A 26,678-nucleotide genomic window follows, 5' to 3' on the forward strand; every position below is an offset into this window, starting at 1 on the left:
TTTCATCCAAAAGTTGTCTTATCTGTTTATTGGACCCTTATCGGCGCCGTAAATTTATAGCACTAGCTCCCCCTGTAGGTGGTGTACGAGAATGGACTCAGCAAGAGCGGCACGTGGTACTTCTGTTTTGGGTCTGTGATGGTGAAAGCAATCTGTAAGATAAAAAGATACGTAAACCAATTAAGTTTATGAAATGTACAGATACAATCCTAATATGTTCTCGTGTGGAGATGTATAGAGGGGGCCCTGAGCTTAAGGGGTGCTCATATACTGTGTTCCCTGAAAATAGGTCCTTTCCCGATAGTAAGACCTACCGGGTTTTCGGGGAGGCTTGAAATATAAGGCCTCCCCAGAAAATAGAACCTAGCTATCATGCCCCCTCCCCACCCCAAAAAAATCAATACTCACCAGATCCTCGGTGTCTCGATGGTCTCCGGCGGCACTGCGGCAAACTGCTGAGTCCTTCCCGTCTGCTATCTCAGCTTCTGCTGTTGACGGGGCTTTGAATACCCCTCATCCAGCAAAGCGAGCGCTGTGATTGGCTCATCGAGCGCCAGCAGCCAATTACAGCCATTCAGTGAATGACATCACTGAATAGCTGTGATTGGCTCATCAAGCGCCTGCTGTGATTGGCTGCTGGCGCTCGATGAGCCAATCACAGCGCTCGCTTTGCTGGAGGCGGGGTACTCAAAGCCCCATCACCAGGAAGAAGCTCAGCTGTGAGACGAGGAGGACACAGTTTACAGCAGCGCTGCCGAAGACCATCGGGACACTGCGGACCAGGTGAGTATAAGCGCCCCCCTGAAAATAAGACACTGTGCCCTTTTTGTGGCAAAAAATAATATAAGATAGTGTCTTATTTTCGGGGAAACACAGTATGTTACAAGGTTCTTGAGATGTTTTGGACTTTTGCATGGAGGGATTCTCCAGGGATGTCACATTGGGACACTAATTTACATAACCCTGCTTCCAGGGGTATAGAAATAACAGTTGCACCCGGGCCTCTCTGTAACATAAGATGCCAGTATTATAAATGGCACATGGTAAGGAATGGTGGACCCCGAAATGCCAAGTTACATTTTTGCCAACTTTCCATGTCATTGCGGTAGATCATCCAATCACAAAGAAGCAATCTGCTATTACAGGAGTACATGCAAAAATAGTACAGTTCATGTGGTCTGCAAAACAAGGAGTTCTTAAAGGGCCCTCTGGGTTCTGGTGACTATATGGGTTAAGCAGGTACCTCCACAAAAGGGTAGAAGCTGTCCTGCTGCATCTGTTTCCAATAGTCCTTGGTATCAAAGCGTAACTGGAAAGTCCCGGCAGTAAGAGGTTCTCCCCGCAGGAGCCCCGGGCAGCGGCCGTCCTCATTAGTGACGCTAGAGAAGAGAGATTGCAGAAGTTTCCATTATCAAATAAAATAACATTGCCTGGTCAGATGAATCCAGACTTCTGCTGCACCGTGCTGGTGGGAGGTCAGAATTTGGCGCAAGCAGCATGAATCAATGACCCCTTTCAGCCATTTATTCAGATCATGTCAGCACCTCTATCTAATTTGCAGAAGCTTCCTGTCCGCAGGGGCCGATATTCCTGCAGAACGATTTCTAGAGAAATCTACACTATGGCGAATTACTGCAGTTCTGAAGGCCAAAGGAGGTCCAACGTGCTACTAGATGGGGTCTCTAATAAAGCATTCATTCAGTATATGTAATGTGGTCCACGCTGCTCCTATATAATCTGCCTATATACACATTGTACCTTCATGCAGGATATCCCAGGTACAGCCGATCACTCACCTTCTGCTCAGTTGTACCCATCTTGCTTGGCTGGCATCCAGCTTGGACAGGGTAATGGTCAGGCCTTTTGCCGGTATCCCTTGTGCTGAATTTAGGACATGTGTGCTCAGCAGGCTGTCATGGCCCCCCGACATTTCCTTTAAGACATGCAATTATGGAGGCAGAAGACGGATTATTTTTGCTTATTTATACCTAACATCCTACAAGACAACCGTCTGTGCCGTCTACGGAAAACTGCCATTCCCTAAACCTCCACACACAGAGCACTTCTGAGCACTACGGTCTAATAGAGAACAAATAGGGTCATATTAAGGCATTGCCTTTTATGCAATTCCAATCTGTGATTTCAGGTTTGCAGTAGCTGCTCTGTCCCCCTCCCATGTTTTGGAGGTTCTTGCTGCAGATTAGGACCACTCCTGCAGCAAAAAAGAGCGGCATCATTAATACAAGTCGATTAGGGAATTGCTATTTGGGCAAATTGTGAAGATATTCTGGAAAGTAGCTGCAAAGCAGAACTTCAGTGTCCTCCCTGCTCTGGAGCTGCTCTGTTTATACCTACTTGTGTCCTAGAAGTTCAGCCAAGCACTTCCTGCCGCCGGATGACACAGAGCTGCTGCAATGTATTGGCACAGGAGGGAGGCGCGCCGTTCAGTCATGCCCACAGAAATATCACAACATTCGACGAACGCCCAGATCGTTACCTGAGTGCCCTGCAGGTGCTGATGAATGAGCTGCAGCCGCAACCTGCTCATAGCGGAGAAACGTGCCCCGTCCTGAGCCCGGACCTTTGTACTGCAGATCTCACATGTCCCAGGAGGCCTTGGTTAACATTTACTAACCTGCAATGTGATTTTGTTTTCCTGTCTCGCTGCCCGCTGACCTGTACTTGGCTGTAAGGACGGATCAGTCACCCCAGGGGCAATGAGTTTCTTACCAATCAACCAGTTCCTGAGTTTAACCTTAGAGACCGCAATACCCCTTTTTAACTGATCTCACTATTGGGCTTTAAACCTGCACATGCATATTTAAAAGGCGGTGACTTGGCTCATTACTGACAGCGACACTCCTGCTCTAATAGCCAGTAGCAAAGAAACTTCAGATCCTGGCAGTTTAACCCCTTACATGCCACAATTAATGGAAACTGCGACATGTAAGCAGACGACAGGAAAAGGGGGTTCCTTCTGTCACCGTGCAATTTGATCGCAAAGTACTAATGAGTTCCCATGGCAGCTGGAAACTCGAAAAAGGCCTCCATGTCTGTCATGTAACTCCTCTCCTAACAGTCTGGTCAGAATGAATGATGTTGTAGTAATTCACCGATACGACCTTCCAGCTTCTCCCATCCCAATAATGCGCCCCTCTCAGACTCTGGTAACGGGGTGAAATATTCTCTCTCTCTCTCTCTATCTCTCTCTCTATCTCTCTCTATCTCTCTATCCCTCTCTCTCTCTATCTCTCTCTATCTCTCTATCTCTCTATCTCTATCTATCTCTATCTCTCTCTCTCTCTCTCTATCTCTCTCTCTCTCTATATATATATATATATATCCCACACATCATTATATATTTAATTTGTGGAATAAACTACTTTTTTGTGTGTGTATCTGAAACAACCAAGTGACCCTGGGCACCTGACTAACGTGAAGAGCTGGGAAGGATAGGTGCTGGCTTGTCACGGCGGCACTTACCAGGCTCTGGTCCTGGAGGGATGACACACAGCCAAGGCCAGAGCAGGATAGCAGGCCAGCTTCGACAACCCTAGGATAGGAAATGCCAATAAACAGGATGGGGGGAGTAGTAGTACAAATCACTCGTGACGCCACCGTGCGCACATACCGATATTCTATGCGGTGGAGAAATGAACACAGAGACCTGTGTGTAGTACCTCGGGTCCCTAGGAACGGTTTGGGCCCGGTATAACTTTTACTTGAATAATAACTTGTATAACAGGTAATGCAGGTACAATTCACTTTCAACAGTAACAGGCTATAGCTCAGAGGTAGGGAGGATAAATAGAATGAATACGGTCCTACAGTCCACGTTATCTGTATGTCACCGGTCCTGGATTAGGAGCACTCCAGAGTAGGAAGGGGGTAGGGGTCACTCCACAGACACTCTGGCAAAAAAGTATTCAGGAAGGCTTAGCCAATATATACTCCACACGGCAGATGCGTGGGTCTCAATAAAGTACCTCTGTGCGGTAATCCTAAGTACAGACGGACGCACAGGAAAGGCCTGTGATGTGAACGGGTACTTGTTTTAGAAATTGGGACGTGCACTCTCTCTCTGTCTGTTGCAGGGACTCACTCCTCTTACATCCACACTCCAAACGCTACAGGATGTCGCTCCTCTTCCTCCATCTTCACCTACATGGAAACTGAAAGTGCCTCCATGTGGCTCTGTGTTAGCACACTGTAGGGACTCCTGAAGATGAACTCCTTTCCCACTCTCAATCTCTCCCATTTATAACTTCACTTATACCACATGACATGACAGACTGATACATTTACAGGCATGCAATGATTTTACTACAGTTAACCTCTCAAGCGCCGCAGCTGTGCAACACACACACTGGATATGACAGGACAAGCTTTGCACAGTGCATCTACATAGGGCAAAACCGGTATGACATTAATAGAATGGACCAGGATGGTGTTCTGGGCCACTACATATCAATGTATTTTACTATCCTTTTTGCGATTGCACCGTGTAAAAGGGCCTTTATTTGCTTGGCAGGTGAGCGCTGTCACTTCTTGCTGTGTGCTCAGCAGTAAACTGTTGGGTGCTCCTGGGGATGTAAGTATGTCCACTTGATGGACTGTGTACAGATATAGTATTGGGGGTCGTGAAAGCATTTTTTTCTTTTTGTCTTTTAAGATATCTTGCTCAACAAAAATGGGGCAATTATCCATGCTTAGATTGTTCAAACTGTGGCAATTTGGTAGAGGGCACATCCTCATAAAAGAAAAATATACAATATTCGGTCATTCTTATCGCTGACCCCAAATATGGTAATTAGAATAAATCCCTGGATCATTGGAGCTCGAATCTGTATGGAGGTTAAGTGGTGGATACTCCATGGGATTGACAGTCCGGTTAAAGGGGTTGTCCTATTAATTAATGTACGTGAATAAGTGATAACTAGCTAATTGGTGGTCTCAAAGGACTCTATATGAATAGAACATTAGACATATGCACACCACAGCTCCATTCATTTCAGTAGGACTGCCAGAGGTAGCTGAGGACAAGTGCTTGTCCATATCCAGAGGTTCCAATGAAATGAATGCAGCAACAAGGTACCTCTGCTCCATTAATTTGGGGTATCTTCATTCTCATGATTAGTGGAAGACCCAGCAGTATAGTTATCTCCTGTGTATAAGGGATAACTATTGGTGGTACAAGTCCTATAACTTTTCCACTATGTGCTCTAGGTGTGTTGTGGATTTTGGATGTGGAATGAATCTTGTGGTGCATCTTCAGCCAACATGTGAATTCATCTTTCAATTCCTCAGAATGCTACATATTGTGATTAGGCATTCATCACATCTCAAGTGAATGCATACTTTTAAATCTGAGAGAGTGTGCATTTATACAAGTGATCCATGTAAACATAAACTATGCATATGGCCTAGAGCGTGATGTGAGCACTGGAGGTGATCGGGACAACTCCCACCTATCTTGCTAACTTGGTTCCTTTCCTGTGTTTTCTCTCTGCTGTGCCGGTTGCAATTTCTTGGAATGTGTAGGTGTGGTGGCCAGAAGTCTATGTTGCTGGCCCCTCCCTAAGTGTCATACATGTAGTGTTTTGTGTTGGTGCGCTGTGCAAAATTGTCTAATCTTTCTGTTATGCGTACTGAACAGCTGCAGCAAATGAGGAGTTAAGTGTTTGCAAGAGACTGGGAGACGCTTGCAATGTATCAATTTGTCTTGTCACGTGGTATGCTTGAACGTATAAATATGAGTGTTTTGGGTGTAGCAAAGGTCTCCCATTATAGAGTCTGTTCTTCTAGGTATCTGAGAGTGCCGGCCACATGGGGGTTCCTTCAACTCCCATGTGGTGAACAATGGAGGAAGAAGAGCAGTTTCGGATGATCTGTATGCCCGTAACCGCCGATGAGTGATAGCATGAGCGTGATTGTGGTGAGTCAAGGCTGAGATCACCGTGCAGAGGTACTCAAATCAAGTGTGTCTGTGGAGACCCCCTATCCTTCTACTCCTCTGGAGATTTGTCTCGTCCACGAGCGGTACCTGTCAGTTAACTTGGTCTGCAGGACCAGAGTCCTCCTGTATTTTCCTCCCTGACCTTCAGTCTACTGTTTTTGCCTGCATGGCCATCTTGTGTGAATTCTGCCTTGTATCAAGTTTAATTGCAAGTAAAGTTTTGCCAGGGCCTGACTGTTCCCAGGGACCTGAGGTACGTTATTCAAGTCTGCAGCTTATTTATTTACCACCGAGGGTCATTCCGGTAGGTAACGGAAAAGTGGCATCACCCGTGACAACCTCACTACCTGTTCACATGTTTATTGGCCATCGCTCTCCTAGGGGTGGAAGAGGCCCAGCGCTGCCCTGGCCGAAACTACATGTGGCCCTCCAGGAGGGAGCCTGGTAAGTGCCGCCATGACAAGCATCCACCTTACCCTCCCAGCTCCTCAATGTATGCCCTGTGTCCAGGGTCACCCTATGGGACGCTGAATAGGATATGGGGGTTAAAAATAAAAGATGTTCTGTTTTGTCATGCATTCAGCAATTTCAATCAGCTATTGTTTGTCTGTTAGAAACCCATTTAACAAAATTTACCAGGCACTTGCTTCACCATTCCTTATAGGCACATTCATTCCATTCTGTGTATTCAAGTTATTGCATTTATGTTAAGTTATGTATCATTGCACATAAGAATTATTTTTTTTGTGGCAATATATATCCCCCTCCATATTCCAGAGAATGTATTAAGAAGTTTATAATATTAATTAATTGTGGTAAATTTGTGGTTCTTCCCTTAGACCTTCTGACAGCAGATTTTCCATTAGAACGTACGGTAGTTAGAAGTCACAAATAATGAAGGAATTCAGATATTTTGGAGTTGTGGTATCTTCTAAGCCTCAAGACTATATTTCTGCCAAATTGCTTCCATTAGAACGAAAGTTGGAAGATAAGGTCAAGGTTTGGAATCATCTTCCCTTGCTAACAATTGGAAGGGGAAATCTTACTAAAATGGTTTTGATGCCATAAGTCCTTTACATACCTCAAAACTCTCCAGTTTGGATTCCATCACAATACTTTTTTAGATTTCATACAATATTTAGGAGCTTATTATGGAACAAGCAATCTTCTAGAATTATATTGGAGACCCTTCAAAGGGATAAACGGTTTGGGAATTCCAAATGTCTGGACATAGGTTTTTGAAATCTCAATTGCAATAATTGAAGGGGTGGAAGAAAGAAATGAGGTGGGGTTGAATGGCGGCTAAGTTTCTAATATAATAGGTTGTAGCCTCCCTATAACGGTATGTGAGAGAGGGATGAAAGGAAGAAAATGGGGATTGTATCTGACATTCACTTTAAGGATTCAATTATGTAATCATTTTAGGCAGCTTTTACAACTAGTTGGATTTACTATATACACCCCTTCTGGAGGAACCCTAACTTGTTAAAGTGTCTTAGGTTGGAGAGGTTTTCACCATGGGAGAAAAGGGTAATCTTGTTGGAACAGGTACATTCTGGGGTCTTTTTTTTTTTATAGCTTTGAACAATTTAGAGAGCTTTATGATATTCCCCATAGTTTCTTCCAGTTCCTTCAACTATGACATACGTTTGCAGCTCAGGTCCGGTCTGTATCTCTGCTTATGGTTAAACACTAGAGATGAGCGAACGTACTTGTTTAAGGTGATTTCGCAATCGAGCACCGCTTTTTTCGAGTAACTGACTACTCGGACGAAAAGATTCGGGGGGTGAAAGGGGGTTGCAGGGGGGGGGGGAGAGTACTCCATTAAAGTTGTTTAATATAGCTATTAGATTAAACTCAGACTGTCCCACATTTTATATGGATGGTGCAGATTTCGTTTGTCACTCATTTTCAATCGCCATAAAAATCGGCGCTGGTTCGCTCACTCCTCGCTGCACGTCAACACTCCCCACTCAGTGTTTCATAGAGTGAATGTGAAGCACTGAGTACATAATCAGCAGCAAGTGAGAGATTCTCAGCGCTGATCTGCCTGTCTAGAGACAACTAGCGGAGACGTCACCCGATCGTGCGCTCGTTTAGACTTTAACGTTTTCATTTTTTGTTTCAATAGGTTTCGTTGGGGATGGGGGAGGTTAAGATTTATTTAAATGTAGTTCTGTTTTTAAAGTATTGTTTGGGTAATGATATGGATATAAAAATAAAATAGAAATTCAATAAAAATGATCCGATTTAAAAAAAACTTTTTTTTTGAACTGTTCATTATAAAATATGAAAGGGTCCTGTTATGTTATCCACAAAATAGTTTTATGGGTAACTACTGCTGTATAAAAGTAATCTATTAACTTTTTTAGTAGGGGACCACTGTGAATAATAATAACTTACTTTCACTGAATCAAGAACTGGGGCTTTAGAATTTGCGTCCAAGATTTGGATAATTGCCTTTCCAGTGCAGGTAAGCCCGGAGCCCTCCATGTCAGCAGCCTGTAGGGTCAGTATATACTCTGGTACTTTCTACAGATACAAAACCAGGATTAGCCAGCTGACAAATATCAGTCATTGCACATGTACCCAACGGAGAGATGCCCACCTCCCGGTCCAGTCCGGTCCCCATCACACTGATAACACCGGTAACGCTATTGATGGTAAAGAGTCCAGCTGCTGGGTCTTCAGGCTCCTGCTTTACAATAGAATAACGGATGATGGCATTTGGCGTCTCCGGGTCATCAACATCTGTTGCAGTTACCTTCATTACGGGTATTCCTAAGAATGGATACATTTATAGCCAATGAGAAACAAATATGGAAGCACACAGAAGACAGAAGTCCGCAGACAGCGAAGTTCTCCTCACCTAGTGGAAGACTTTGCTCCACCGAACCTCTAAACACCTCTTCTATGAACTTGGGTCTGTTATCGTTCTGATCAAGAACGTGGAGGTTTATATCCAGGGGAGACTCCATGATCTGACCAGTATTCGATACCGCATGACACACGAGCTATGTTGGATATAAAATTAGTTAGAGACTCTTTGTTTTTTAAAGGGGGGTTCCGAGACCAAGATTTATGACCTATCCTCAGGCCAGGATTGGGAGAGATATCCCCAGCAGCTAGTAACAGCAGAATAGTGAGGGTTAGCAGATGGTTAGGAGATTTATGAGGATGACTGTTATTTTTGTTAGTGACATGAGGGGGTTTGAGGCTTAGCAAGAAGGTAAAGAGCGCATGTGAGCTGTGCATAGGTGAGGACAGGAGAGAGGGGCTAATGTGAATAGTGTGCCCCAGAGGTGGGCACTTGAAAGAAGTTCTGAAACTAAGAGCAAGGATGAGAACAGAGGTGACAGCATTAGCGATAGCTTTGAAGTGTAAAGCATTTAGACAGAGTTTGTGGCCTACCTGTCTCCTACCCTGTGGAACTGCCATGGTCAAACTGTATCATACTTTCTCCAGCCCATACTTTAATACAGCTCATAATCGCGTGGCAGCCACCCGCGTGGCATGCATGCTTACACTGATATTAAAGTGAAAGTTTAAGGTACGACTAGGAAACAGCTGGGAGTGGCTAATCAGGTTCCAATTGACTAGCCAGCTGACTTTAGCATTGCAAAGCTAATGACCAAAAGGGCGGGGGGGGGGGGGGGGGGGGAGTGAAATTTATTGCTCTCCTTAGATAAGGAAAGCATCTCCGCAAGGATGGGTGAAAGATGCCATTTGGGGGAGGTGGATGGCAGAATTGTCTAAAAGTAAAATTTCATTTACTGATGCAAACAGATGAAATGCAAAATACACAATTCACAGCAAGCAAGCAGCACAGAGGATTTAAGCAGAGGGAGATAGCAGGAGTTCAGCTCCACTGCTCCTAGCTATTACCCCCTACCGGGCTCACTAATAAAATCCACAAGCCCAACTGCTAGCCCATGCATACCCTCCCCTGACTCCTTTAAATGTGCGCTCTGGAACTGCCAGTCAGCATGTAATAAACGCCCCACCATCCACGACTTTTTTACTGCTAAATCTCTAAACCTGCTAGCTCTCACAGAAACGTGGATACAGCCGTCTGACACGGCCTCCCCTGCTGCACTGTCTTACAATGGCCTGCAGTTCTCCCATACCCCGAGACCAGATGACAGGCATGGCGGAGGAGTAGGTGCTCTTCTCTCCCTAAAATGCACCTACCAGGTCATCCCCCCTGTACCCTCACTCACTTTTCCATCATTTGAGGTACATATGCTACGGCTTTTCCGCCCGCTGTCCATGCGAGTAGGAGTTATCTATCGCCCCCCAGGTGCTGCTCGCCTGTTTTTGGACCACTTTGCTGCCTGGCTCCCCCACTTCCTATCCTGTGAAATTCCAACCCTCATCTTAGGTGATTTTAACATCCCACTAATGACCCCAACTCCCCATCTGCCTCTCAGCTTCTTTCGCTCACCTCCTCCCTTGGTCTCTCTCAACTCACAGCCTCTCCCACTCACAGGGATGGCAATACTCTTGATCTGGTCTTCCTCCGTCTTTGCTCTGCTTCCAACTTCACTAACTTCCCTCTCCCGCTCTCGGATCATAACCTCCTCTCTTTCTCTGTCACGCTCCCTAACATCTCTCCAGACCCACCTACCTACAATACCTACAGGAACCTTAAGGCCATTCACACCCAGAACTTTGCTGAATACCTACAGTCCTCTCTGTCCCCCATCACTCTCCTCGCCTGCCCCAACCTGGCTGCCGCTCACTACAACACCGCTGTCAAACATGCGCTGGATGAATCGGCGCCCCCCAGGACCCGAGCCATCCGATGTAGAATGCGGCAACCCTGGCTCACACCTCAAACACGCTTCATCCGTTGGTGCTCTAGAAGTGGTGAACGGCTGTGGAGGAAATCGGAAACGTCCGCAGACTTCCTCCACTACAAATTCATGCTCAGAACCTACAACCTCGCCCTCCACCATGCCAAACAAGTCTATTTCACCTCTCTAGTCTCCTCACTATCGCACAACCATAAACGGCTCTTTGATACTTTTCACTCCCTTCTCAGCCCCAAACCGCAGCCCCCGGTGTCGGATCTCAGTGCCGAAGAGCTGGCTGCTTACTTCAAAAAGAAAATTGATGACATCCATCAGGAAATAACTTCCCAATCCCAGACTAGCCCTGACCCTAGTCTTGTCAGCACTGCATCTAGCTCCTGCTCACTGTACTCAGACCAGCGACAGAGGAAGAAGTCTCCAAATTGCTCTTCTCTGCTCGCCCCACCACCTGCGCTAGCGACCCCCTCCCCTCTCACCTCCTCCGTTCCTTCTCCCCAGTGGTCATCTCCCATCTCACCACTATATTCAACCTCTCTCTGACCTCTGGCATCTTTCCCTCTTCCTTCAAACACGCCATCATATCCCCACTGCTAAAGAAGCCGACTCTGGACGCGACTGATGCTGCCAACTACCGACCCATCTCAAACCTCCCCTTCATCTCCAAACTACTAGAACGCCTGGTTTACTCCCGCCTTGTAAGCTACCTATCAGAGCACTCTCTCCTAGACCCCCTACAGTCTGGCTTTCGACCTCAACACTCGACAGAAACTGCCCTTACAAGGGTATCCAATGACCTACTGACAGCCAAATCGAGGGGTGATTACTCCCTACTGATCCTCCTCAACCTCTCCGCAGCATTTGACACTGTTGACCACAAACTCCTCCTCAGTATGCTATGCTCCATTGGCCTAGAGGACACTGCCCTCTCCTGGTTCTTCTCCTACCTATCTGACCGCTCTTTCAGTGTCTCCTTTGCTGGCTCTACCGCCCCTCCTCTTCCCCTTGCTGTTGGGGTCCCCCAGGGCTCGGTCCTCGGCCCCCTCCTTTTCTCTATCTACACAGCCCCTATTGGACAAACCATCAGGAGATTTGGCCTCTAATACCACCTGTATGCTGATGACACCCAGCTATACACCTCTTCCCGTGACATCTCTGCACCTTTCCTCCAAAACATCACCAACTGTCTGTCTGCTGTCTCTAACACCATGTCCTCTCTCTACCTAAAACTAAACCTCTCTAAAACTGACTTACTGGTATTTCCACCCTCCACTAACCGACCTCCTCCTGACATCTCCATCTTAGTGTATGGCGCTACCATAACTCCTAGACAACACGCCCGCTGCCTTGGGGTCATATTCGATTCTGATCTCTCTTTTACCCCCTACATCCAATCTCTGTCTCGAACATGTCAGCTGCACCCCAAGAACATCGCAAGAATCTGCTCTTTTCTCACTGTGGACACGTTAAAAACGCTTACTGTTGCTCTCATCCACTCCCGGCTCGATTATTGCAACTCGTTGCTGATCGGCCTCCCCTGCACCAGACTCTACCCTCTCCAATCCATCCTGAATGCGGCAGCCAGGCTCATCTTCCTGTCCAGCCGCTACTCGGACGCCTCTGCCCTGTGCCAGTCACTGCACTGGCTGCCTGTTAAATACAGAATTCAATTTAAACTCGCTACCTTCATCCACAAAGCCCTCCACAGCGCAGCGCCCCCTATATCGCCACCCTCATCTCAATCCATCACCCAGCCCGGGCTCTCCGCTCTGCTAACGAAACCAGACTGAGTGCCCCGTTAATTCGAACTTCTCATTCCCGCCTCCAAGACTTCTCCAGAGCAGCACCGATCCTCTGGAACGCACTACCAAAGGCTACCCGAGCAATCCAGGACTCGCAGAACTTCAGGCGTGCTCTAAAAACGCACCTCTCCAGAGAGGCATACCGCATTCCCTAAACAAACCCCTCTGTACTCCGCCTGATAACATGCTCCCTGACCTACTGACTGCAATCCCTGCTAGCCACCATAAACCACTCCTCCAGACATACCGATTCTGCCGTCACACGGCTAAATGTCTGACCATTGTCTATGTGTATAACATCGCTCACTCTCCACCTCGCCATACCGTGCACATCTCCAGCCCCTTTACCTTCTGTATCACCCCACTATTCATAGCATGTAAGCTCGTTGGAGCAGAACCCGCACCCCTATTGTTTCCATCAATTGATTACTATATAACCGTGGTTCTGTAATGTTTCTACTTTTGTCTTTCTGTATCCCCCCTGTCTATGTAAGAGCTGCGGAATATGTTGGCGCTGTACAAATAAAGTTTATTATTATTATCTGTTGGTGTCTGCTGCTCAAATACCCCGGTTTGAAGTGGCTGTGGCACTTGAGTGAGTACTGTGGCCGCTTCAGTGCATACCAGGCACAGTGTGGTACATTGTATGGCAGCTGTGTCTGGTATAGTAGTTCAAACCTATTGACTTGAAAAGGGACAAGCTGCTGATCATGTGACCGATAAACGTGACGTCAAATGCTTAAGAAGCATCTGTAGCCTCTTCAAACAGCTGACCTGAGGACAGGTCATCAATATCTTAGTTCAAGTCTCAAGTAGTGCAGGCAGAACATGCATATTTCAATAGAAGAGGAATAAGCAGCTGATCTTCAATGATAAAACATCGGATATATTGTGATACTGCATGCCTGATCCTTCTCTATCCCTCCTTCCATTAATCCACCATGATGGGAGAGTAGTATTAATTACGTACACATTAGATGATCACTGGGTTTGGCTTGGGTCTCATGCCTATGCAAGCTGATGCTTGCAGGACCACCTACTAACAGGGGGCATTACCTGTTCTTTGGTATTTAAATCAAAAAATGGCACTCAATTTAGTTCTTACAGCATCAGTGTGAAATGCAGAAAGCTCAGTGGGATCAGCAGTTATGCTGGCTGTTCCATGTCTATGGATGCACATTCACACATGGTTAGCCATCATAGAAAACAGACCAAGACCAGATACTTACAGCATATGATGCATATTGTTCACGGTCCAAAGGTCCGTTCACCAATAACCAGCCAGTCTCCCTCTCAATGCTGAACACTCCCACTGGGGGACTATCAACACCCTGCCCAGTAATACTATAATAAATATTTGGTCCTTTGGTGGATTTAATCTGAAATTAAAGAAATTATAAGATTACATAAAACAGCCAACTATTAGCATTGTAAAGCCATCATGTATAGTTTTATCATCATTTCCAGGTGGACATAAGTAATTGAGTTATTGTAAAATATTGTACAACAGATATTGTACTTCAGATATTTGTAGACAGCTATTAAGTTTTCTCTCAGCCTTTTTCTTTTTTGCAAGCTAAACATTCCCAGATCCTTTAACCGTTCCTCATAGCACATGATTTGCAGACCGCTCACCATCTTGGTAATTCCTCTCTGAATTTGCTCCGATTCATCAGTGCCTTTTATAAATTGGGGTGCCCAGAACTGGACACAGTATTCCAGATGAGGTCTGACTAAATAAGAGTAGAGGGGGATAATTACCTCACGTGATCTAGACTCTATGCTTCTCTTAATACATCCTAGAATTGTGTTTGCCTTTTTTTGCTGTTGCATCACTCTGTTGACTCATGTTCAGTCTGTGATCTATAAGTATACCCAAGTCTTTTCACATGTACTGCTGCTTAGCTCAATTCCTCTCAGTCTGTGTGTTCTTTTTTTCATTTTTCAGATGTCCTCTCTCTCTTTTCTAGTGTTAGCTACATATCTTATCTAAATCATTTAAAATATGTTCAACAATACTGGACCCAGGACAGAGCCTTGCGGTACCTCACTTGAGGCATTCTTCCAGTTGGATGAGCAGCGACTCTTCACTCCTCCCAGATTGCACTGGAAGTATGCCAATTATCTTCCTGGAGCTCCAATTCCTAGTCTGGCAATGTCCTCCAAGCAGCTAGACCTGGCTAAACCCAGCGATCATCCTACTCAAAGCGGCTCTTCACTAGTCCCAGAGAGCACAAGGAATAGGCAATTTATCTTCCTGGAGTTCCAATTTCTGTTCTGGTGATGTCCTCCAAGCAGCAAGACTCAGCTAAATCCATCAATTGTTTGACTCACAGTAACTCTTTACTCTTTCCAGAATGCATAGGTAATATGCAAATTATCTACCTGAAACTCCAATTCCTGGACTTCTGGAAGAATTTTCTTAGGACAGATGAGACAACAGTGCAGATGTTTAGCCATAATGCCCAATGCCATGATTGGTGAAAACCAAAACTCAGCAAATCAGCATAAACATCTCATACCAACTGTCAAGCACAGTGGTGGAGGGGCGATGTTTTGGCCTTGTTTTGCAGCCACAGGATCTGGGCACCTTGCAGTCATTGAGTTGACCATGAACTCCTCTATGTATCAAACTGTTCTAAAGTCACATGTGAGGGCATTTATCCAAAAGCTAAAGCTTGGGCAAAACTGGGTCATACAACAAAATAATGATCCCAAGCACACCAGTAAGTCTACATTAGAATGCTGAAAAAGAAAAGACTCAAGATGTTGTAATGGCCCAGTCAACGTCCAGACCTCAGCCCGATAAAAATGCTGTGGTGGGACCTTAAGACTGCTGTGCATAAACGAAAGCTCAATGAACTGAAGGAATGTTATACAGAAGAGTGGGCCACAATTCTTCCAGAACAATGCAATTCCTTTTTCCATAAATGTATTCACTACTGCTTAGGTTCCTTAGGCTTGAGAAAGGGGCCAGAGGGCACAGAAATGAATCGCTGATCTTCGTTATGTTTGCTGATTATTATTTTGTTATCGTGTTTGTCGCTACCTTTTTTCCATTTTCGTTTTTTCCTCCCGCATTTAAAAAAATCGTAACTCCTTTATTTATCCATCGATGTTGCTGTATGAGGGCTTGTTGTTTTTTGCGGGACGAGTTGTATTTTTCAATGGTGCTATTTAATGTACCACATAAAGTACTGAAAAACTTAAAAAAAATTCTAAGTGGAGTAAAATGAAAACAAAACGACATTCCGCCATCTTTCGGTGCGTCTTGTTTCTACGGCGCACAAACTGCAACAAAAATGACATGCTAACTTTATTCTATGGGTCAGTACGATCGCTATGATACCAAACTTGTAAAAAAAATTTTTTTGCTGCACAACTTTTATTTTTTTTCAAAGACATTTAATTTTTTAAAATTAGTTTCTGCCGCCATCTTCTCCGCGGAATAACTTTTTTATTTTTCCGCCCACGTAGTTGTGCAAGGGCTCGATATTTGCAGGACATCCAGTAGTTTACGTTAGTATCATTTTGGAATACATATAACTTTTTGATCGATTTTTGTTGCATTTTTTCTGGGCGACATGGTGACCAAAAAAGTGCATTTCTGACGTTCCTTATTTTTTTTTCCGGACTACGTTCACTGTGTAGGGTAAATATTGCATAGATCAGGCTTTTACAGACGCGGTGGTACCAAATATGCATTTTTGTTTTATGATTTAGATACTTTTATTATAAATATGGAAAAAGGGGGGTCATTTAAACTTTTATTAGTTTTTTTTTTTACAGTTAGTAAAACCTTAGTGATCTTTTTTTTAACTTTCTTTTTAAGCCCCCCTAGGGGACCACAACTAGCGATGCTTTGATCACTCCTGCAGTATGATGTAAGGCCATAGCAGTACATCATAATGCAATCTGCCTGGCAGTCTATCAAGCCACCCCATGGGGGAGGATTGATAGACAGTCTGCTAAGACAGCCCTGGGGCCTTTCAGACGGCCTTCGGCTGCCATGACACTCGCACAGCTCTTATCGTGGGGGGAGCCATACGGGATCCCTGAACATGGTTCGGGGGCTTTTAATGCCGTTGTCAAAATTGACGGTGGCATTTAAAGGGTTAATAGTGCCACTCAGCGATCTCTCTTCATATATACCCTCACACTTCATGACGTAAATGTCCGTCCTGGAGTGTTAAGAGGTTAAAGCAAAGAAAACTACCACTAAGGACTGGAGGTCCTTGCTTTTCTATCTAACTGAAAACGCTGATTATCTTCACTAGGAGAAGGCTTCTGTGATATCCATATTCCTGTTTCTTTGCTACGTTACTGTATTGGATATATCTATTCTTATCCTTCCTATGAGCAAAGGATTTTTTTTCTTAAGAAATTCCTTTTGTTTTGGTTCCAGAACAATGTGAGAAATTGATAAAGGCATAAAGAAGAGCGTGTACTTAGTTTTTTCTCATGACTGTACCATGCTTGCTGAGTGGTTCCATTGATAACCAATGGAACTGAATGTAACTCTATAATACAGGCTGTAACGCAGCATCAGTTCCAACTTAAAGTGGTTTTCTGGCCCTGGACAAACCAAGGTGGCCGCATGTCTTCTGGCTACCTGATGTACACAGTGCATTGGAAATGCATTAGTAGTAGAGATGAGCGAACGTACTCGTTTCGAGTAATTACTCGATCGAGCACCGCGATTTTCGAGAACTTCAGTACTCGGGTGAAAAGATTCGGGGGGCGCCGGGGGCGGGGGGAAGCGTGGCGGCGCGGGGGGTAGCAGCGGGGAAAAGGGGGGAGCCCTCCCTCTCTCCCTCCCCCCCCCACTCCCCGCTGCAACCCCCCACTCACCCAGGGCGCCCCCCGAATCTTTTCGCCCGAGTACGGAAGTACTTGAAAATCGCGGTACTCGGGCAAAAAAGGGGCGTGGCCGAGTACGCTCGCTCATTTCTAATTAGTAGTGTAAGGCTCAAGACATGACTGTAATTGGCCAGCGCTGCTCATGTGAGCAGTATTGGACAATCAGAGCAGCGTCTAGAGTCTTAGACTACCAATGCATGACTAGTGATCAGCATGCATTAGAAGTAGTGTGAAAATCTTGTTTTCTCCAGGACCAGAGGGTCGCTTTAAAGTTTGTGAACATTTTGTAGAGTACGAGTGGCTGTAAAATGGTGCTCAAATGTGAACACGAGCTGATGGACTGGTAATGTCATAGGTTGGATGTTCCCGTAGAGAAGGATCTCGTGGACGCTGCACTCCTTACCTGTAGTATCCTCTGGGGAAACGGGCCCCTGGCATTCTCAGTTGTTACTAAAGGTGGGATGGTCCAGTCTCTCTTCCTTCTCCTTAGGCCGCTCTGCTTCTCAGGAAAGGTCAGTACAGGTAGGTTACTTTTGCGGTGAGCCTTCTACAAAACAAGACACATTAGAGGTTAACACATAAGACTGACCAGTATATAGTCCATACAAGCTCACCACCCAACACATTTACCTCTCTAGACCGCTGCAGCCTTTTTATAGTGACCATTGTGGAATATTTTGTTCCCTGGGCATCCCACGTGTTGACCGGAAACGTGATATCCTGGCCATGAAGCTTCACGTGGCGTTTTGCAATCAGGCTGCCATCTGCAAGCACCAAAAACCGAGAATCTTGGACGTCATATTTAGGTTTTCTAGCCGTGCAGTCAACAAATGTTACTGAAAAATAAGAGGAGGGGAGGGGGTTATGTCTCGATTTCTCTGCAGGGAGAAAAGTGTTAAATAGTCTTGATAAGTAAGGCACTAGGATATGTCATAGTGATGGGGTGCAGAGTGCTAAGGCAGCAGAAATGCAGTTCTAAGCTCTTGCTCACAACCTGAAGGTTGTGGGTTCTATCTCAGCTTGGGTCAGGTAGCCCGCTCACGGCTGACGCACCCTTCCATCCTCCCGAGGTTGGTAAAATGACTACTCAGCAGAGAGGTGGGGACCAGGCATCACACCTGCAGTCCTGGTTTGTGTAATTAAATCCTCTTATACCAATCAGGGCATCCAGGGGGAAAGTTGGAGAGCCGCAGGGAAATCCAAAAAGGCTCCAAAGTATAAAAAAAAATTCTGCGCTCGTAAGAGGAAAAGAACAGTTTGCTCTCCAAGAACTTCGGAGATATAGAATAAATGACAATGAGGTGTCACTTACTCTGGAGGAGGAAGGTATGGATCCAACACACAAAGCCCGCTCCTCCTAGTGGTAACCAATAATGTTAAGTGGAATGTCAGGTCTGCAATAGGTGTTTATTCATGACATACAAACATACATATGGCAATGCGTCTCCGTGCTGCAAAAAAAGCTCCTTTTTCAAGACCAAATACATGGTGTCGTACAGATACATTTATAGAGGATACAACTAATTACCCTTCTATCAGTAGAGACCAGCATTCAATAGCCTATTATAGGAGCTAGCATAGGACCTGAACTTTGCAGTACCATGCCCATCACTAATTCACCTGTTCACTAGATTATTAGGGCATTAGATCATCTAGTGATATCTACTCCTCAGACAATTCATACACATTAGTGTCTTGTAACTCAGGTGGTGCCATCGCTTTTCTTGGCTGCCACTTTTTCTGTCAGATGTTTCCTTGAGAAGCTCACTCCATTCCTGATGATCTTTCGAGGTGAAACGCGTTGAATTTGAACACCTGAGCTTGAGAATTCTATTCTCAGATACTTGGCATCTGGGATTCATCTCACATGATCAGAACAATATCAAAAGAGCTGAGCCTGGGAATATTGTTCTCAGATACTTACCTTTTGAGAGATAAGCAAATGTTCTGAACATCAAATTCCAATTAGTTGGAAAAACATCTGAATTTGACGTATATGTCCCAGATAATAATTTCCTGGGAACTCATTCAAATGTGTTGAACACTAGGACCACAATTCTCTCTCATTAAGTCTAATTATCAGTTTTGAGTTAAGTATAGAGTTGAGCGAACATACTCTGGCGAGCTTGATGCTCGTTTGAGTATTAGCGTACTCGATGGTGCTCGTTACTCGAGCGAGCAACAAATCGCATTCAACCCCCGCCCCAGCTTTTGGCTCCTCCCCGCTGTGACGTGCCTGTTTTGGCCCCTCCCTGCTGTGACGCAGCACGCGCCATTTGGTCTGGAAGGAAGGGGGAGGGAGAGGAAGAGGGAGAGGGAGAGAGAGAAACACGAACCAAGAAAAATACCAAACAGAAGCTCAGGACCATGCATTCCACATACAAAAATGCTCGAGTCTCCCATTGTAGTCAATAGGGTTCGTTACTGGAGTAGAGCTCTCGCATTTTACGAAAAGCTCGACTCGAATAACGCGGACCCGAGCATTTGGGTGCTCGCTCATCTCTAGTTAAGTACCTATTTAGGCCTACTGAAGTAATAGTCCAGTTTGTTTGTCAGTATGTCTGAGTGTTGAGTGTTCTGTCTCGCCCAGCTCTAGAGTGGCCAGCGAGTCACCCATCTCTTATATGTGTGGCGATGGTGCCCTTATGTGTGATTGTTTTGAATCAAGTTAGAAATAAAAAAGTTTCGTTTTATTATAGTCTACTCTGTGAAGGGCGAATTTGCTAAAAGAGTACAAGAGGGGCCTGGACCCCTTTCTTGAGCGATACAATGTTACATGTTCTAATCATTAATAACTACAGAAGGGTCGGTGATCCGGGATTATTCCGATTGCTAGATTGGAGCCAGGAAGGAATGTTTTTTCCTTTAAATGGGTAAAATTGGCTTCTACCTCATTGAGGGGTAATACGCTGAACTAGATGGACATTTGTCTTTTATCGGCTACATACTCTGTACTATATTTGTTTTTCCGGCATTGATACAGGTCATCAGCACAAAGCCCCCGGTAGAAGAACAGTAAGTGGGTGCCATTTTTGACTATATAATACAGTTCTCCAAAAAAGCCCCTCTAACAATCCACCAGCAACTGAATGCAGCGTAATAGACAATAGGAAACCGATATAAGGAAGCCCTGCCAAGTCTACAGGACCCTTGTGCAACTGGACAGGTTGCACATATGGCTGTTCAGCCCCATGTTTTGGGTTGATGATGGCTAGAAGACCACAAATTCGCATAATCACTTGTTTTATATTAAAAACCTACACTACCCATGAGAGCAGTTCAGGCGGACACCCTCGCTGCTATATTAATCTGCTTTCCAAGGTGATATGAGCAGATCAGAGACGCCACAGGAAGCAGGAAAGGATTTTCTACCTGGATGAGTTTTCACTCACCCAAAACTTCCCGAAAGTGATTAATTGCTGATCCTATTAAAGCCAATGGATGGGGTGCAATGGCCCGAGGCTTAGGAGATATTACTTACACAACCGTGTGAACAAAGGAAGTTGCTGTTTGCACTACAAATATTGAGGGAGGGCTTTAACGAACTATCAATCATATCAAGTTGTGTGAAAGCCATTATGACCAGTCTCATGGGCATATTGGGTGTCACCCAGCTTATGTAGACGGATAACCAAGAAACAATTCTACTGATTGGTAAGACATGAATACTGGGAGTTGTAGACCAAAAACTCAGGGTTGCTCACCGCTCTAGAGTTCTGGAAGGTTGCATATTGTGAATTGTGTAAATAACACAGACCGCACAACCAAATGGTCTGGAAACTGTCTGACAGTTCCCAAGTTTGGCGCTATTTCAAGTAGATGACTCTGGATGTTTAGCAGCCTCCAGCAGGGTGTAGCTGATGTGCGTCCCACAATATTTTATTATGCAAGTGAGATGTAATGCCTCTGCAGCGCCACCTATTGGAAGATAGCTTCTCTATGGTGCTGCAGAGACATTATACAATCCTCTATTTGCATACTAGGTTTCCCAGTAGAGCATTGCAAGGCCTAGAAATCTCCCTCCAGCTACTTGGTGCTCTCTAAAAGGACAAGCAGTCCCTCTACCAAAACCATATTTTAAGCAGTGATGGAAGTTTCTGCTTTAGGATCAGGATTGGATGAAACTGCTGGAATATCCATCACACAAACACATTCCAGACCAGTAGAGACATGAGCCGATACCCAAGTACACACAGGAGGCCCAAAGAATATTTCCCTTAGGGGAATTTGAAATTTTTCATAATGCGCGATAACAGTAATATCTTCCAAAGTATAAGCAGCATGAAGGAGGTTACTGGCAGAGAGCATAACGGGTGCTGATGTACAGGCAGGACTAGGGTTAGAATCATAGGGTATTAGTGTATCTTGACACCACCAGGAAGCTAGGGGTTTGACAGGACTTGGATGCAGGCAAGGCCCTCCCACACCCCTAGCTCCTGATTGGCTAGTTATCAAAGGTCCTAGCAGTTAAGTGTTTACTACATGCTAGGCGTACAACATACAGTAATACCTGCATCCACCGCTGCTGTTCATAGGTTAAATGTGCGCACCAGCGGCTCAGTGCTTCCTCCTTACTGTCTGCTACAGGGGATCGGAGCCCATTATCTGAAAACTGCAGGCGGTGGGGACAGTCACACAGGCCCTGGCAAGGGGAGGGCAGAGTCAGTGCAGCGGTCCAGCCAGGAGGCCGTTGCCGCCGCCGGGGACAGTCACATCGGCAACAGTGACAGAGAGAAGCAGCCGGGAACACTGCCGCCGGACCAGCGCTGGCCACTGTCACTGTAGCGATGCTACTGTTAGGCCGCTGCCGCAGATGCTGCCGGGAACACTCACATTACGAAGAAGCCACCGCCAGTGCAGCGCTACCCACTACCACTGTAGTGCTGCTGCTGGGAGGCCGCAAGCGCCGCCGGGTACAGTGCTGGCAGGGAGAGTCTGAGGAAGAGCACGGTGGCGGGGGTAAACCACCGCCGCCGCCGAGGACACTGCTGCTGGTGCAGCACTGCTGGGTGGAGGCTGCTGCTGCCTACTGTCACAGTGGGGCCCGCAGCACACACGCTTAGTTCCAGGACCTGCTGTGAGGATAAGTAATAATAGCTTATCAGGAACAGGGGGCATCAACCCCCTGTCAAGCACCTAGTATCTTGACACCACCCACACTTGTGGTGGCGTCAAGATACACTAATACCGAAGCATAGAATGGTAGAGTTAGAAGGGACCTCCAGGGTCATCGAGTCCAACCCCCTGCTCAGTGCAGGATTCACTAAATCATCCCAGACAGATATTTGTCCAGCCTCTGTTGCTTATCAGTTATACCGATTGGCACCACATAACAGTTCTGAAGAGACTTAAAAGTTGCACACATTTAGAAAAATATAGCTGCTCTTTTAAGATCACCTTACCTGTCAACTGGCTGTGTGAGGTATTGCAGCTTAGTTCCACTGAAGCAACACTTCAGTTCCAGGATTTTGTCTTGGGACTGGAGGAGGAGGTGATGTTGTATTATGTGCCGTCCTCCTTTATTTCCATACAGCCCCCAACCCAGTTCTGTTGATCCAAGATGGCCACAATGCTTTCTAGACTGCACAATGCATATAAGCCACTGTCTTACATTAATTTTTGCCTCAAAAGAGGCACAGTGTCTTATTTAATGGTATGAGTCTTATACTTACCCAGCCGATGGCGTCCCGTTGCCTTGCGCTGGTCTGCAGTACTGCGGCAGGCTCTTCGTGGTAACGGGGCTTTGCATACCCCGCCTCTAGCAAGCGAGTGCTCTGATTGACTGAGCCAGTGGCGCTCGTGATCCAATCACAGCACTTGCTTGCTGGAGACAGGGTATTCAAAGCCCTGTTACCAGGAAAAGAATGCTGCCTGCTAGGTGAGTATTGTGATTTTATTTATTTTTTACTGTAGTGTAGCTAGGGCCTATTTTCAGGGGAAGACTTATATTTCAAAGCCCTCCCCCAAAAATCAGGGTAGGTTTTATTATCAGGGAACGCGGTATAATCCTCCTTTAGACCAGAGGGTTGCTTTCACTTCAGTAATATGCATAGTAATAAAGTATGCTAGGCTGAAAAAGACAAATGTCCATCCAGTTAAGCCCATTTACTCCCCCCCCCCCTTGTTGATCCAGAGTAAAGAAAAAAAAACTTGGAGGCAAAAGCCAACTTAGCCCCATTTTGGGGGGGGGGGAATTATTTCCAGACTCAAGAACGGCAGTTAGAATATTCCCTGGATCGACATTTAAGATCAACAACCCTTATGGTTATTTACATGTCTATATCCTGTAATATCATAGTCCTCTAAAAAGACATCTACATGGATTTTGCCATCACACCGTCCTCGGGCAGAGAGTTCCACAGTCTCACTGCTGGGTTTCAGGACATTTCGTCCAATCTTTTTCATCCAATTGCTTTCCTCATCCAGTAAGACATTTCGTCTAAGTTTTTTCATCCAATCTAAATTTCGTCGTCCCCCCCCCCCCCATCATTCCCAGGCAAAATGGCGGGCACATGCACTTGCGAAGTACCAGTGAAAAGACATTGGGGGCTGCGGTTTACAGTCCCCAGGAACGAGATCGCTATTATCAGCGATAATAGCGATCTCATGAAAAATGTACAAAAAGTGTCAAAGGTGCAAAGCTTCATCTCCCCTCACTGATCGGAATGATAAAGGGAGATGAAATGCATGCGGGGATCCCTCCCCTATGCCCCTCACTGCCAATGGCTAATAATCACTTTTGCGTTTCCAATGCTAAGTGGATAAAATCTAGGTTGGACATATTGATATATAGCACAAATTGAGATTGGACAATTGTCCACCCAGACGAGTTTTTTCTTGGACAAAATTATGGCAGGACAAGAAATCGTGGACCAACTGCCCTCAAACCCACTGCTCTTACAGTAAAGAACCACCTCTGTGTTGGTGCAAAAACTTGCTTTCCTCTAGACGTAGAGGATAGCCTCTTGTTATCGTCGCAGTCCTGGGTATAAACAGATCATGGGAGAGTTACTTGTATCGTCCCCTCATGTATTTATACAGTTATTTGGTCGCCCCCTAAACTGTCTTTTTTCTAGGGTGAATAATCCCAATTCTGTTTATTAATTTAGTTGGCCGTCTTTGAACCCCCTCCAGCACTGTGACATCTTTCCTGAGCACCGGTGACCAGAACTGTGCGCAGTATTCCATGTGAGGCCTGACTAGTGCCTTATATAGTGGGAGGATAATGTTCTCGTCCTTCGCCTCTATACCTCTTTTACTGCACCCCAAAACTTTATTTGGCTTTGCAGCAGCTGACTGACATTGGTTACTCCAGTTTAGTCTACAATCCACTAGTACCCCCAGGTCTTTTTCCATCTCACTTTTCCCTAGCAGTACCCCATTTAGTCTATATTGGTGACATCCGTTTCTCCTGCCCATGTGCATAACCTTACATTTATCCACATTGAACTTCATTTGCCATTTTCCTCCCCAAGCCCCCAGCTTATCCAGGTCCGTTTGTAGCCGCACACTGTCCTCCGTTACATTGATTATATTGTATAATTTTGTGTCATCTGCAAATATTGATATTTTACTGTGCAGCCCCTCTATCAGGTCATTGATAAATATATTGAACAGAATGAAGCTTGGCTGCACTACTACAGAATTTACTAACAGGTGTGTGACAGTTTCTAGAAATATTAAAACCAGTTCTGTACAATCCCTTTAATTGTAAGTCTCTGCCATTCCCTCCAGTCCAACATTTATAACTTCTAGAGCAGGGCCGGCTCCGGGTGCATGCGGGCCCTTGGGCAACAGAGTCTCAGTGGGCCCCTTTGCCGTGTGTAACGCATATGCAGCACTAAATCTGAAATCCTGTAATTACAGGTGACGCCCTCTCTGACTGGAGTCCTTTAATTCCCCTTTTATCCTGTATCTAGCCCAAACCACTGTGATAGACTTGATGATTATTTTGTATAAAATGTCTATCGATTTGTATAACGTAAATGTATTTTGCTATTGTAATGACTTTTAGCTCTGAGGAGTTTAAAGGACACACACACAATCTAATCATGGTATTTGCTAGACAATGGATGTGTGATGTAATGTTAGTTAAGTACATAGAAGTTACACAAGAAGCCTCTAAGAGTTAAGGGCCATAGTGTTGTGTATATCCTGTGTTCAATACTGAGTGTTTACCTAGGCCCCCTTCCACTCCTCACACAAGCTAGTTAAACAATGATTTGTCAACTAAGGTTGTCTGCATGCTAAAGCAGACAAAGTCCACACTATGGCGGACGTGAGGAAGGGTGGACAGAGAGGCGGGAGATTCTATATGATCCGACAAATGAGAATCTTATATGTTACTGATGTAACCTGTTACACGCCCATGTTATGCTGTACAATAAAAGGCCCTGTCTGGCTGTTTCTGGGCAGAGAGCCATTTTGGATATGAGGCTGATAGCTTGTGTCTAATTTGCTCCACGATGTGTGCACACGATACAATTCGGAAGCGACAAAATACCCTGAAGCCTGCTGGAGAAACCATAATCCAGAACAGTGGCGTCCCTGGGTGGGCGAGTGGATCTGTGAGGTCACAGCCTGGAACGTACAGAGATCGGCAGATGGCACGCAGAACTCAGGGGCCCGAAAATCTACAGAACACGGTAAGATTGCTTTATGTAAATCTACCGATGTGATCTGGGTTCTGACTGCTAAATCTGCCTGTATCTGATCCAGACTGGACCTTCACTGAAAGACAGGTCTGTCCACTCGAAAAATCACCATTTTACCTGTCTAGGGGTATTTTGTATGCTGTGACTGTTGTGTCTGAGACGGTTAAAAATTGTGTATACAAGACCAAGAGATAAATTCTGTGAGGGTTAATGTGTCGGAAGGGCGGACTCGGCTGTTTAGGTCTGAGGGAACACGCCAGTGACACTTGCTCCTAGGTAAACTAGTGTGAGGTTAGGAAGATTTATGATACGTACATTTACCTTTTATGATTGAGCGTGCTATGTTCTCATATGTGAAAAGGTATATACGTGTGAATATAGCCGTGGTGTGACGGCTGATGTCTCCAGAAAACTCTTGGTCATTTAAAATAATCGTCAGTCTCTGTGTATAGCTAAAATGTCCTGTCCAGACGGATTACTAGTAGGGTTGTTAAAAAAGGTAGATGAGATATATACCTTGAGCCGTTGTGGGTATTCTCCAGTAATCCCGTCTGTCTGGTATTATAGAAAGAATGTGCAGTGTTTATTATTGGGG

The 26,678-nt window shown here is 45.4% G+C and overlaps 2 protein-coding genes across 2 annotated transcripts in view; both read right to left on the bottom strand.

Moving 5' to 3' along the window:
- On the bottom strand, window positions 1-13,945 carry LOC136582138 (EP-cadherin-like). The gene is made up of 7 exons (XM_066582957.1): window positions 13,799-13,945; window positions 8,826-8,970; window positions 8,565-8,737; window positions 8,360-8,488; window positions 1,797-1,933; window positions 1,244-1,379; window positions 1-152 (listed from the first exon to the last, which is right to left on the bottom strand). The coding sequence occupies exons 2-7, from the start codon at window positions 8,932-8,934 to the stop codon at window positions 63-65; spliced, it is 774 nt and encodes a 257-aa protein (XP_066439054.1). The 5' UTR covers window positions 8,935-8,970; window positions 13,799-13,945; the 3' UTR covers window positions 1-62.
- Window positions 13,278-26,678, bottom strand: part of LOC136581689 (EP-cadherin-like) — a 23,431-nt gene continuing 10,030 nt past the window's right edge. Inside the window, exons 3-6 of the mRNA XM_066582313.1 lie at window positions 18,060-18,265; window positions 17,833-17,976; window positions 13,799-13,948; window positions 13,278-13,343 (exon numbers count right to left, since the gene is read on the bottom strand). Of these exons, the coding sequence (XP_066438410.1) occupies window positions 13,278-13,343; window positions 13,799-13,948; window positions 17,833-17,976; window positions 18,060-18,265 (566 nt within the window). The remainder of the gene's footprint in view (window positions 13,344-13,798; window positions 13,949-17,832; window positions 17,977-18,059; window positions 18,266-26,678) is intronic.

Source organism: Eleutherodactylus coqui, chromosome 11 (genome assembly GCF_035609145.1).
Source record: "Eleutherodactylus coqui strain aEleCoq1 chromosome 11, aEleCoq1.hap1, whole genome shotgun sequence".
Taxonomy (NCBI): domain Eukaryota; kingdom Metazoa; phylum Chordata; class Amphibia; order Anura; family Eleutherodactylidae; genus Eleutherodactylus; species Eleutherodactylus coqui.

Bases quoted from the DNA above. Each gene is read 5' to 3' on its own strand.
- LOC136582138 (XM_066582957.1), bottom strand. From the start codon at position 8,934: ATGGAGTCTCCCCTGGATATAAACCTCCACGTTCTTGATCAGAACGAT. The intron at 8,738-8,825 runs GTGAGGAGAACT...ATCCATTCTTAG, and splicing joins GGAGCAAAGTCTTCCACTAG to GAATACCCGTAATGAAGGTA. The intron at 153-1,243 runs GTACCTGCTTAA...TTTATCTTACAG, and splicing joins GCTTCTACCCTTTTGTGGAG to ATTGCTTTCACCATCACAGA.